Genomic DNA, 12,918 nt, shown 5'->3' on the forward strand with positions numbered 1-12,918 from the left:
AGTTCCTTTACATTTCTAGCATAGTTTAGGGCTAACTGGGAAGGAAGGCATATTTTATAGATAACATACCTCTGGCTAGAAAATCAGTCCTAGACCACAGAGGGGAGAACACAGGCGGCTGCAGCCAGCCGCGTACCTGCCATTCCTGGGAAATCCTGTCAGGAATTTCAGAGGGCCCCAAGAATATAGCACACAGAGCCTCTGCTCTCAGCCAGTACTGCCCTTGGACCCCCAGCTAGAGGGGTGCCTTTCCTGGACCCCATGCTTCAGAGGGCCCCATTCTGGCCCGTTGCCAGCCATTCCCTCCCCACAGGGCCAAATGGACATCTACCTCCATTCCACAACCTCCTTCTAGACCATGCTCTGTGCACCTGGGACCATGGCAGTCCTTTTGTTCCATCTTTATCACTCTACCATCGCCTCCAAGACTTTAAGTGTGATATTAAGAGTCATATTGACTGCTGTTACCCTAGGCTGTCTTCCACTACAGATAACTTCTTGGGAAATTTTCATGTTTAAAGGACCAGCAGACTCACCTCCTCAGGCTGACGAAATAGGAAAACCCACAATTACTGTGTACGAATCCATGGTGGTTCAAATCTAAGGCAGGAAGGTAGAAAGGCTGAGCCACAGACCTGTGGCCTGAGAAACTCCTACTATTGGCGGAGCAGCAAGAGTTATCTCCCTGCAAAATAAGCCTCCGGGGAAACTGCTCTGTTTTTCGTAAAGGTGTTGTCAAGCCATCTGGCCATTCTGCATGCAGCCCATCTAGTTAGTGTTTCACCACAGCTGGCAGCTGTAATTGACTGAAAAGGCTGAAGATGAGCTTCGTTCACAGCCTCCAGGTGAAGTGGCCGCGAAGGCTTGATCAAGAATCCACGTTCAATTTATATGACTATTCTGGAGGAAGAATATCTTGATTGTGGTAGAACTCTTTCCAAAGTGGCTTCAAATGTTTTTAGTTTCCTCTTGAACTTCTGCTGCTATATGCAAGTTATTTATAGCAAACAGGTGCCCAACTACTATTGTTTATGATAACAGACCTGCATCTAAGTTTAAAGATCTTGTCAATAGGCACCGTAACTAGGCTGCCAGCCCTTAAGCCCTGATAAAGAATTCAGGCTGAATGGATTGCATTGGCAGTTGGGAATGACCTAAGGCGAACCATTGTTCAGTAAGCTGTTTTTGAGCCCACAACTGGGAGTCGGGTGTGACTGTTCATTGCAGCAATATCTCAAGATAGATCTGTCTCTAGTTAACCTTAAGGATGTATAAAATCAATTTGCATCTAGAAATAGTTACCATTGGTTGAGTGCCTATCATGTACCAGGCTCTGTGTTAAGACGTTTGGGTATACTATCACATTTAAATTCTCATAAAAAGCAGGTCGTAATAATAACTACTAACACTTACTAAACCACCACTACATGACAGACTGTATTGACAGCTTTATATGCATGTCTCAACTAACCCTATTACACCATTTGATGTGGCCATTACTATTATTTTTCCCTAACAAAAGAGGAAACTGGGCTATGGTCAGACTAGGAAGCAGGGGGCTGTCACAAAGTCAGTAACTTAGATGGCCCTGCGGGGCTTGTGTTTCTATCTCCTTATAGAAATACCTTGTTGTAACGTAGTTGGACTGATCACCATCATTTTACCACAGAGGGAACTGCAAGTAACTTGTTCAAGGCCATACTGTTAGGAAATGGTAAAGAGCTTGATGGGTACATCTCTCCGCAAACCCTTATGGGTTTTTGCTCCCCAAACCAATTGCCTGTCTGTTCTAGACAGCTTTGTTTATATATGTTCTTCGATAATTTGCACATAAGGTTTAAACTCTTTAAGAAATTATAGAGCAGGAAAAAACGGGGGTTCCTGCTACTATAAATGAAGTACTAGAACCGGAATTACGCAAGGTTGAGTCCTAAGATGGGTCAGCAAGTCATTCCCACCTGAATTAGCTGAAAAGATTCTCCCTGAAGTGGGTTTGACCCGGCAGAGCCATTAGAACATTTCTTTTGGATTACTTACTTTTCTTTATACGGTTCTGTATTTTCTAAATTTTCTACAGTGAGCAAGTGTTACCTTCTAATGTAAATGTTCACAGATAATACTGGATACATTCTCATGTTAAACATTCAAATGCACCAAGCTCTTCCCTTAAACTCTTATCTTCCTCTCCTCCTTCCTGTCTCCTTTCCAGAGGCAGCCACAGTGAGAAGTTTGTATGAATTCCTCCAGACCTGCACTGTCTTCTAAGGACATCACCATCCACATGAGGCTACTGAGCGCTTGAAATGTCCTAGTTTAAACTGGAACGTGCTTGTAAGCGTAAAATACACACTAGATTTGAATATCCAGTATGAAAAAAGAGTGTAAAATATCTCATATAATTTGTATATTGATTACATTTTGAAATGATAATATTTTGGATATACTGGGTTAAATAATATATAATTTAATTTCATCTGTTTCTTTTTACCTTTTTACATATAGGTGGCACATGTTATATTTCTGTTTTTGGACAGCACTGCTTGAGAGTCTAGACCATTTTTAGTACATCTGTACACTTATATGTACATACAGAAATATATAGTTTTTTTGGTGTCTCCTAACATAAATATGCATTATCTATACATAATTAAAACTTTATACCGGAATTAAAACTTTTTTCTTAAAAAAGGAAGCATAATCTTTAAATGCTTTAGGCATTAAATTAATTCCTAAAACAAAAAAAAATTAATTCCTTTCTTCCTCCCTTTCTCTTCCTCTTCCTCTCCCCGCCACCCCCCCATAGTTCTTGACAACCTACAAAGCCTCAGAGTGAAGAAAGTAATAATTATTCTTCGCCACACAGATGCTGAAGTGAGCACACCTAACATTTTTTTAGATTAATTCAACACAGGTACAGATTAACAAAAGGGTATCCCTTGTTGGATAAAAGGACGTGCTAGTCAATAGACGAAGGCTTTGGAGTTAATGAGTCCTTGACAAAAGACAGAGGAAACAGCTGCTCTTGCCCAAAATGACTGGTAGGTATTTTTAAATGTCTAGATCTGAAATTTGCTATTCTTTTTTTTTTTTAAACATCTTTATTGGAGTATAATTGCTTTACAATGGTGTGTTAGTTTCTGCTTTATAACAAAGTGAATCAGCTATACATATACATATATCCCCATATTGCCTCCCTCTTGCATCTCCCTCCCACCCTCCCCATCCCACCCCTCTAGGTGGTCACAAACCTGATCTCCCTGTGCTACGCAGCTGCTTCCTACTAGCTAGCTATTTTACGTTTGGTAGTGTATATATGTCCATGCCACTCTCTCACTTTGTCCCAGCTTACCCTTACCCCTCCCTGTGTCCTCAAGTCCATTCTCTATGTCTGCGTCTTTATTCCTGTCCTGCCCCTAGGTTCTTCAGAACCTTTTTTTTTTTTTTTTAGATTCCATATATATGTGTTAGCATACGGTATTTGTTTTTCTCTTTCTGACTTACTTCACTCTGTATGACAGTCTCTAGGTCCATCCACCTCACTACAAATAACTCAATTTCATTTCTTTTTATGGCTGAGTAATATTCCATTGTATATATGTGCCACATCTTCTTTATCCATTCATCTGCTGATGGACACTTAGGTTGCTTCCATGTCCTGGCTACTGTAAATAGAGCTGCAATGAACATTGTGGCACATGACTCTTTTTGAATTATTTTTCAGGGTATTTTCAGGGTATATGCCCAGTAGTGGGATTGCTGGGTCATATGGTAGTTCTAATTTTAGTTTTTTGAGGAACCTCCATACTGTTCTCCATAGTGGCTGTATCAATTTACATTCCCACCAACAGCGCAAGAGGGTTCCCTTTTCTCCACACCCTCTCCAGCATTTATTGTTTGTAGATTTTTTGATGATGGCCATTCTGACCGGTGTGAGGTGATACCTCATTGTAGTTTTGATTTGCATTTCTCTAATGATTAGTGATGCTGAGCATCCTTTCATGTGTTTGTTGGCAATCTGTATGTCTTCTTTGGAGAAATGTGTATTTAGGTCTTCTGCCCATTTTTGGATTGGGTTGTTTGTTTTTTTGTTATTGAGCTGCATGAGCTGCTTGTATATTTTGGAGATTAATCCTTTGTCAGTTTGAAATTTGCTATTCTTATCACGTCATTCCTTTCACTCAGATTTTTTTGTAATAGGCATAGTCCCATGACCTTATGTTGGGTGACTGACTATGCACTAACTACTTTTCAATTTGATCAATATCGGCACCTTTGACCAATAAAGTGTCACCTCTGATCAGCTACTGAATCCTGATAGTTGCTGGAAACAAAATGCTGACATGTGTGACCTATGTGATCCCTGTTTTATCAAGTTCTGACTAGTTCAAGTAATATGACAAATATTTTATAGGGTACCTAATAGATTTTATTTTGTCTAAGTAAATATCTGACAATGAATCCAGTTCAGTGGACTCTGCAAAAGAAACGACCTCAAACAAGTTCCCCATCCTCCCCCACTTAAAAAAATGGCCGTATATACATAAACAATTTACACAGACCACACTCGTGTCAATGAACTAGGAGCACGTGCACATGTAGCATTCTTGTGTTGGGCTAGAAGGGTGTTTACCATGTTCTAGCAAGGCCTCAGCATGTGCAAAACATTAGCAGCTCTTACATGGCCTCAGTGTAGAACCTCCCTGAGGGCAGAGGAGAGAAAAAGAACATTAGGCATGAGCAGGGGTGCTGTGATACTTCGTTATTTTCATTCCTGTGAGTGCTTCTTGGTGCTCTGTCCCATGTGTGTTCCTCTGCTTACATGCTGTCTTGATAAAGGACTGCAGTTTGAAGGCCTGTGTATTCTTTTGCTTACTCCTTGCTGCCCCGAGACAAGCTTCCCAATGGGTAAAAATGGGACACTGAATGGGGAGCCCCAAGTTTTCTTCTAGCTGGTAATTCTCCCAGCCAAATTTTCCTTGAGCAGATTCCATGGGGGCTGTCTTTAATGCTCCATATTGATAGGACATTTGAAAAGTGTTTCTTTTTATTTCTTCCTGGTCCTTGCCATCTTTTCCCATCATTCAAGGAAGAATAGAGAAAAAGCAAAACAGGAACAGAGGCTAGGGCAATACAGGAATTTTCAACCTTTCCTGAAGTGCTATATATCTCTGCAATTAAGACAATCTTTTGAAACTTAAAACAAAAAAATCTACCTTAATTAAGATTGACATCCTCTGAGTAGATACCATCTGCTGTAGCAGCCCAACCCTGTCCTCCGCAGCTCTTGGCAGTTACAGGTGAGTAGGGGCCCCCTCTCCTTTCCCACACCCCTGCTCAAGAAGCTGCCAGTGAGCTCTCAGGCAGTAGCAGCAGGCAGGAAGTGGGGTGGGAGTGAGGGGGTTCTCCACCCATTAGCAGATGCTTAAGTAGTAGGCAGGGGAACTCTTCTATGGAGAAATTCAGGTTAGCAGATACTCCAAACCAATTTATACCATGTGCTACCCAGTTGTGGAAGTAAATTCAAATGCTAAGAAAGGACCTGGACTGCCAATCCCCTTATCTTTTCCCTACCTTGGGCTTGGTACCCAAAAGAATAAAACAAGAACAGTTGGACTTGGTGGTTTAAAGGGAATTATTCGGCAACTTCAAGGAAGTGAAGGCAGCACAGACCAAGGCAAGCTGTCTTCATGGAACATCATGTACCAGTGACTAAATGTCAAGACCCATCATTGTCCAAGTGGTGACGTCTACACAGGTTTAGTAATATGCTCATTCAGATTTAACCAAAAGACAAGCTTGACAGATTATCAGAATCTTTGGGGGAGGGTAGTGTGTGGAGTCGGGAAAAGCGTGAGGTAATTTTACAAATGACTTCATAATTTTTTTTTTAAAAGCACAGTCATATTATCACCCTAGTGGTTTTTGCTATAGTCTATTCTAGTAAAATGTGAAATAGAAGTTCTGCCAAAAGTACAGAACACATTTCCAAACAAGTCATTATAGATTATATTACAACTCTAAAATAAAAATGTCTAAACATGTGTTTGTCCATTAGACTTTTTTAAAATTAATTTTTATTGGAGTATGGTTGCTTTACGGTGTCCATCAGACTTTAGTGCATTTTTGTTAACGCTTTCCTTGTGGAAGAAATTTTACTTTTTCTTATGCTACTTCCTTAACAATAAGTTACTATGGCTTTAACAAGTGGCTATGGGCTGGGTTCATAATTTGACATTATATTCTGAAAAATAATTTTTACATTCCATCAACAACAGGAAAACATTAAATGATTACCTCTGTAAATTTGTTCCGATTGGCTTGCAAGCCAACTTTTACTACCTCAAAAGGGTTGACCACAATGGCTTCTGTTAGTCCAGATCCCAATCCAGCAATGGCAAAGGTCTAGAAAAATTAAGTCAATCAATATTTTAAAACAAGTCATCATGTGTATGGGGTTAAACATCCTATTCATTACACTATGCAGCTGAATGTTATAATGAAAATGGAGAAACTCACATAAATGCACCATATACCATTACTAAACAGCTTTAGATCTTGATTAGATGCTGACAATTCATGAAGAAGAAATTACAGAAGCCACAAACCACATCCTAACAATTCAAAATAAAATGTCAAAGCCCCATCAACAATGACTTTGTCCTTTAATGAAAAGAAAGGTTGTTTTACTTATTTAAGGTGGATACTAAAACATCTGCACATGTAACAACTAAAAGAGAGTTTGACTCATAAAAGGAGAGCTTCATTTTTGAACATGTACTTAAATACATTTATTGAGCATATAAGAAATTCAAGGAGGAGAACCACAAATAAAATGCTTATAAAAAGCTAAATTTCAGGTAACCAAACAGTATAGCCAAAAATATTTAAATGTCTAGCCATATTCTTAGAGTCATTATTCTAGGAAATTAAGAAACAAAAAAAAACAGTTTAAAATTAATCCTTTATCTGTCTTTTTAAACTGATAATTGCCCTATTCTTCTAGACCTAGAAGCTGAGGAATAAAAGTTGAGGTCAGAGATAAATAGGTTGTCTTGAAGGGCTCAGATAAAATCTAGAACATTTATCAAAAGGTGGCTGTGTATCAGGTTCTTATTTGTTATCTGTTAAGAACTTCTGCAGTAGGAAAGAACAACTTTCTAGAATTTTCCACTGAGTAGAATGCTTAAAGGATTTTCAGAAACTTTGTATGAAAAATAACCACAACTATTAAAACACACACACACACACACACACACACACACACACACACACACACAAATACACACAGCAGGAAACCAAAATGAAACAAAGCCTCAAACCTTCAAAACAGATGCTGGAAAAAATAATTCTTGGGTGCTGAAGCTCTAATTCCAGGGGAAGAGGTAATACTGTATACAACTAGGAGAAGAAAAAAAGTCAATGAAGAGTAAAGAAGAGAAGCTCTTATCCGGAGTCTCTAATTTCTTCAAAGTAGGAGACTAAAAGAGAAAAGGGAGAAAGGAATGTTCTATAACCTTAGAAGGGGAGCCAAGGTGGAACCAGGGCAGGATCCAGAGCCAGGAGGTCTGGGTTTAGGTTCTGGTTTTGCCACTTTATTGGCTGTGTGACCAGAGATGCCATGTACAGTAGTTTGGGCACAAAGGTGCATGTGGAGGCTGAAATCAGCCTGCACCCTACTTGCCAAGCCAGAAAAGCATCAGTCAGGAGAAAGGGGCACCTTTTCATAATCCACACAAAAACGCCGTGTGTGTTAGCTGCAGCTCTGTGTTTAAATCACTGAGTCTTTTTAAAGAAGATGTGGTACATATATTCAATAGAATATTACTCAGACATTAAAAAGAATGAAATAATGTCATTTGCAGCAACATGGATGGACATGGAGATGATCATACTAAGTGAAGTAAGTCGGACAGAGAAAGACAAATATCATATGATATCACTTACACACGGAATCTTAAATAAATGATACAAATGAACTTATATATAAAACAGAAACAGACTTAGAGAACGAATTTATGGTTATGGGGGGGGAAGGTTAGGGGCGGGGGATAGATTGGGAGTTTGGGATTGACATGTACACACTGCTATATTTAAAATAAAATGCCTTTCCATGAAAAAGAAAATCACTGAATCTTTTATAAGCCACTGTTTTCTCATCTGTAAAATGGAGACAACAATATCTAATCTTTGATTTAATAAGGTTATTATGAGGGTCAAAATAATGTGTGAAAGCCTTTTGTAAAGTGCTGTACAAAACCATTGTTACAGTTGCACCACGAGGAAGAATGGGAATGGATACAGATTCTAGGAGAGAGGGAATAACTAATGATGTTTTCCTTTCATGCCCCTTTATTACAATTTTAAACATATTTGTATAGGGTAACAGACAAAATATTTTATTGATTTACCTCAGACTTCCATCATGGAATCCAAAGGCAGAAAAAAAAAAAATACTAGTCCCAAACTCTTCTGACTGAAAAAGCTAAAATCCAGATGTCCAGGTTTTTATTACTATATGCAATCTTCCAAGTAATTCACTTTTTTGTTCTTCTATAAAACTCAGCTACATTTGCTGTCAGAACTAGTGTTCAGCAGTCCCTTGTCAAAAGAATTGATCAGCTATCAGCAGGTCATGTTACTCAGATTGTTCTAGAGACCAGTGGTAACTGTTGGGTTCCCAGCCTCCCAGGCTTTTCATGTGAGAGCACCAGGGGACATTTAATGGCTGTTTAAGTGTCTAGCTGTATCAAAAAGAAATGGTAATAAATGAGTTCAAGAAAAGAGAAAAACTGTATACAGTTTGCATGAATTCAGTGAGAGGAGCTGAAGTAGCCAAATGCTTTTCTGCTTGAATTCTCAAGACAGAAGTGCAGTCTCTCACATGGTACCAATGCTCGACACAGGATCAGCCACCACCCTCTGGAAACTGTATTTTACTGTCCTTTGCTAGGAAGTTTTTAATCCTCTTTTTAACAAGATGTTTTCAAAGTAAAGGGAGACAGTCAGGGAAGACACTGAGGAATTAAAAAAAAATCTCAGCTAATTTCAGGACTCATGCTACCACTTCTCCTTCCATGAGAGGCTGCTTCACAGCCCCCTTGTTTAAGCAGGAGGCTGGACCACAGGTTTCTTTGTCACAAAACAAAGTGACACTATTAGGTTTCTTAATTGGATCCTTCCTAGAAAGGGAGTATGTATGATTTTTTAAATAGCAGCTACTTCTCCTTAATGAATCTTTAGAAATAAAGTAATGAAGGAGTTGAAGCTCAGAACTCTGCCCCTCTGGCTGAGTTCTAAGGTGCATTCCAGCAGGTAAACTGGGGGATTTTCCTGGAGGTTGGAAGGCACATTGCCAATTGGAGGGCCACTGCAGATTTAGTTTAGTTTTGTTTTGTTTTGCTTTGCAGGTTCGGGGGAGAAATTAGTGCATTGGCTCTCGCTGGGGCTCTCGCTGCACGCATACTGATAGAACCTATTTGGTCAATATAATTTAACTTGTTTTGTGAAAAGCAGCGAAATCACGAAGAAGGAAAGGAGTGGCATCGGCAAATGTTCAAATCACCAAATGTCTTTCATGTAATAGTTGAGATGTGTCATTGTAAGATCACTATTCTCCCCAACTATAAAAGGCCCCTCAGCCTGCATCTGACCACAGAGTGACCTGAAGTCCTATACTTAATACAGCTTGAGCAAAAGCTGGAAAAGTGACCTGTTAGGAAATAATTTTAGGTACAGTGACTTTCACATAAATAGATATGTGCAGTATGTATGTAAACATATGCATGTTTTGGCTTCAAAAGAGTCTTTGACAAATGTACTCTTTATATTCTTGACCATATCTCATATGGGCCTTTCCACACATATCATTATTATCATAAATTCATCACTGGGAGCTATAAAATAGCCAAATTGTGAGTTATTAGGAAGATGGCTTTCAACAAGTAGCTGAACATTGAATAACTCGAATTCATATTTTAGTAGCTGAGCTTGGGGAATCAAAAGCGTTTTTGTTTCCAGATTTTGCTGTATGAAATAACACACACGCTTAAGTATAATAAATACTCTCACTTACCAATGCTGGTGACAGTGACACATATCCTAGCAATTTCTTGTACTGCTCAAAGGTGAAAAACTGTGAAACAAAACCAAACCCAGAGATTTATAACAATTTCCTGCAACAAACCTTTTAATTGACTCAGATTTCTTTAGTAAATCATTATATTCACCAGCATTCTAAAAAATGATAAACCATCAAACACAGTTTTTAATCCAGTCTTGGGTAGTTGCTATTGAATCTTACTTGAACATTCACATTTTCAAATGCAGCTATAATAACCTACAGAAGAGCTGATGGAATCCTTTATAGCAGTAAATGAACCATACAGCTTCCATTTACCATGACCATTTTCAGTTTCCCCAGACATCAATAGACTCCTTTTTTATGGCAGTGATTCAAAATTATAGGCATAGAGACCTGAAATCTTTGGTCTCCTATGTTTTCTCTATGGCCTGCTTTCCCAGTGAATGCCCAATTTTTTAACCCTTGTAAAAGACATCCACTTCTCAGCTTTAACTCGCATTTATACTGCTGTGTATCTCTACTGTTCCATGGGATTTCTAAACACTCAATGATGATGGAGATGCCATGATAAACTAGGGAAGGACCCAACAAGGACATCTAGTCCATCCCCTGCCTGAAAGTAAGACTGTCTTCAACCTCAGTGAAGAAAGAGAGCTGCTTATTCCTCCCTTATAAATCTGATGATGATGAAGATTTTGTTGGTTCCTTCAGTAGATGATGTTTCATATAATTTTCTCTGTAAATGGATTTTTAAGGAGGCAAATCTAATCAATCACTTTGTATAATATGTTCCAAATAAAGTTTTCTCCTCTCTTTCTATATTACACATTTTGGACAACGATCTGCTTGAACATGATGGTTTGCTCCTGGGGTACTCTTGTTAGGTAGCTACCAACATCACTGATAAAACACACTCTTAGGTCCTGCTGGGGTCTGATTCTCAAGACCTCAGAAATGGCCTGGGTATTTTATGGTCTTGTATGTCTTCTACTCTATTACTTTATAACCCAGTACTATGGGGCAAGAAATAAATATAGACTTGAGAGCCAAATAATATTCTGTTGTTAGAAAGAGGTAGTTCCATGTAAACATGGCTCTCATGAGTCTTTGGGCAGTTCCAGAGTCATTGCATCACCAGATAGATTGATTCTCTTAAAGACTCAGGAACTATTTTTGTGCTATGTTCCTTTAGATCAACTATGGATGTAGATTTCTGTAGAACAGGAATTCATTCATTCACTCATTCAACAAATATTCCTTGGTTCTACGCACTGGGGATGCAGCAGTAAACAAAGAGAAACCCCTGCCTTCATGGTCTAACATTCCAGTGGATGGTGATAACCCTGAAACTATCCTAGTGTTCAAATAATACCACCAGGAGCCGCAACAGGTTTGATGAGAGATGCACTAGAAACGATTAAAAGGAAAAGGGTTACGATCTTGGGTTTAAAAAATAATTTATTTTTTCCTCTTCTTCATGGTCATCCTGGTAACTATTCTTTGATAATCACCCTGCGTGGAATTTGACACAAGCAGTCCTAGGTTTGAATCCTGACTTAGCTATGGAAGCATAGCTTGACCTTTCTAACACTCAAGAACACGAAACTTCTAGAGTAGTCCTTAAATAAGAGAACTTGAGTAAGATTTCTTGACATGCCTGGCACATAGGAGGCTTTCAGAAAATCTCAGTTTCCATTTCCTTTCTTCACTTTGGATACTAAAGGAACCATAGATCCCTTATTTACATGTATCATTCATGAGAGCCTGCTGTGGTCTAGGAAACATGCTAAGGCCTTTGGATGTGCTACTGCATTTAATCCATACAACATCACCAGGTAACAGGTTAGAGTACAACCATGATTCCCACTTGTAGATACCTGTCCTGCAGCTAGTGAATGGAAGGAGTGAGATTTCTCCCTAAGTCTAACTCCAAAGCCTGGGTATGCTCTTAACCACTACACTGTACTGCTCACTGCTGAGCCATGATTTTTAGTGGTTTGGGAAGAGGTTCTCTGTGCTAGAGTTTTCTTTCTGCTGAGGTCTTCTTGCCTTCCCTGACCCTGGAAGCTGAGTCCCTTAAGGCAGAAGATTTCAAACTTTTCTGACCACAGTCTACTATTTACCATATTTAGCATAATCTACTTACCCAGCACAGGTGCACATGCACATGTAGTACACACTCATATTTATAACAAACAAAACATTGCTGTAAAACAATGTTTAGCTCTTCACTATGTGTATTGCATTCTGTTTCTACTCTATTTCATCAAAAAATTTTCTGGTGAACCACTACATCTAGTGACCCATAAAATTGATTTCAGGACTCACAGGTCATGACCCATACTTTGGAAACACTGCTCTAAGGGGTCTATGTGGGTTCGGGAAAATTCTGGGAGATGATGGACCTCACAGAATGCCTCACTACCTTATTCCCTTCCAGTGTGAGGATGCATTTATTTTTCCTTCTGACTTTCTGTCATGACAAAGAATTAAGGAACAAACTGAGATCTCAGAGGAGAAGTGTGGGGACATAGACTTGACCTGTCACTCTAAGCAATTCTCACAGGCAATTCCAAGTCTACACTTTGGGGCAATTCTAGGCTTTTCATTTCCCCATCTCTAAAACTGTTTAAAAAAAACTACCACCAGCTGGTTGGTACTCATCAGCAGTCTGGCTGGAAGATTCTGGTGAATGGCTAGGATGAAGTGATTCAGGTTCCTGGGAATAAAGAAACCTCACAGATCAGAGATAAGTTGCTAATGTATTAAATTCAAAAGTAATGAACAGGGACTCCCCTGGGGGCGCAGTGGATAAGACTCCGCGGTCCCAATGCAGG

General features: G+C 39.2%; 1 protein-coding gene across 3 annotated transcripts in view; it reads right to left on the reverse strand.

The window, feature by feature from the left end:
• The window catches only part of SLC25A21 (solute carrier family 25 member 21), a 514,834-nt gene that overhangs the window by 49,438 nt on the left and 452,478 nt on the right, over positions 1-12,918 (reverse strand). For all 3 annotated transcript variants that reach the window (XM_007180729.3, XM_057544322.1, XM_007180728.3), the window contains 2 exons: positions 10,073-10,132; positions 6,295-6,402 (listed from right to left, as the gene is read on the reverse strand). In XM_007180729.3, coding sequence (XP_007180791.1) covers positions 6,295-6,402; positions 10,073-10,132 — 168 coding nt within the window. The remainder of the gene's footprint in view (positions 1-6,294; positions 6,403-10,072; positions 10,133-12,918) is intronic.

This window comes from Balaenoptera acutorostrata, chromosome 3 (assembly GCF_949987535.1).
Source record: "Balaenoptera acutorostrata chromosome 3, mBalAcu1.1, whole genome shotgun sequence".
In the NCBI taxonomy this organism is placed as follows: Eukaryota; Metazoa; Chordata; class Mammalia; order Artiodactyla; family Balaenopteridae; genus Balaenoptera; species Balaenoptera acutorostrata.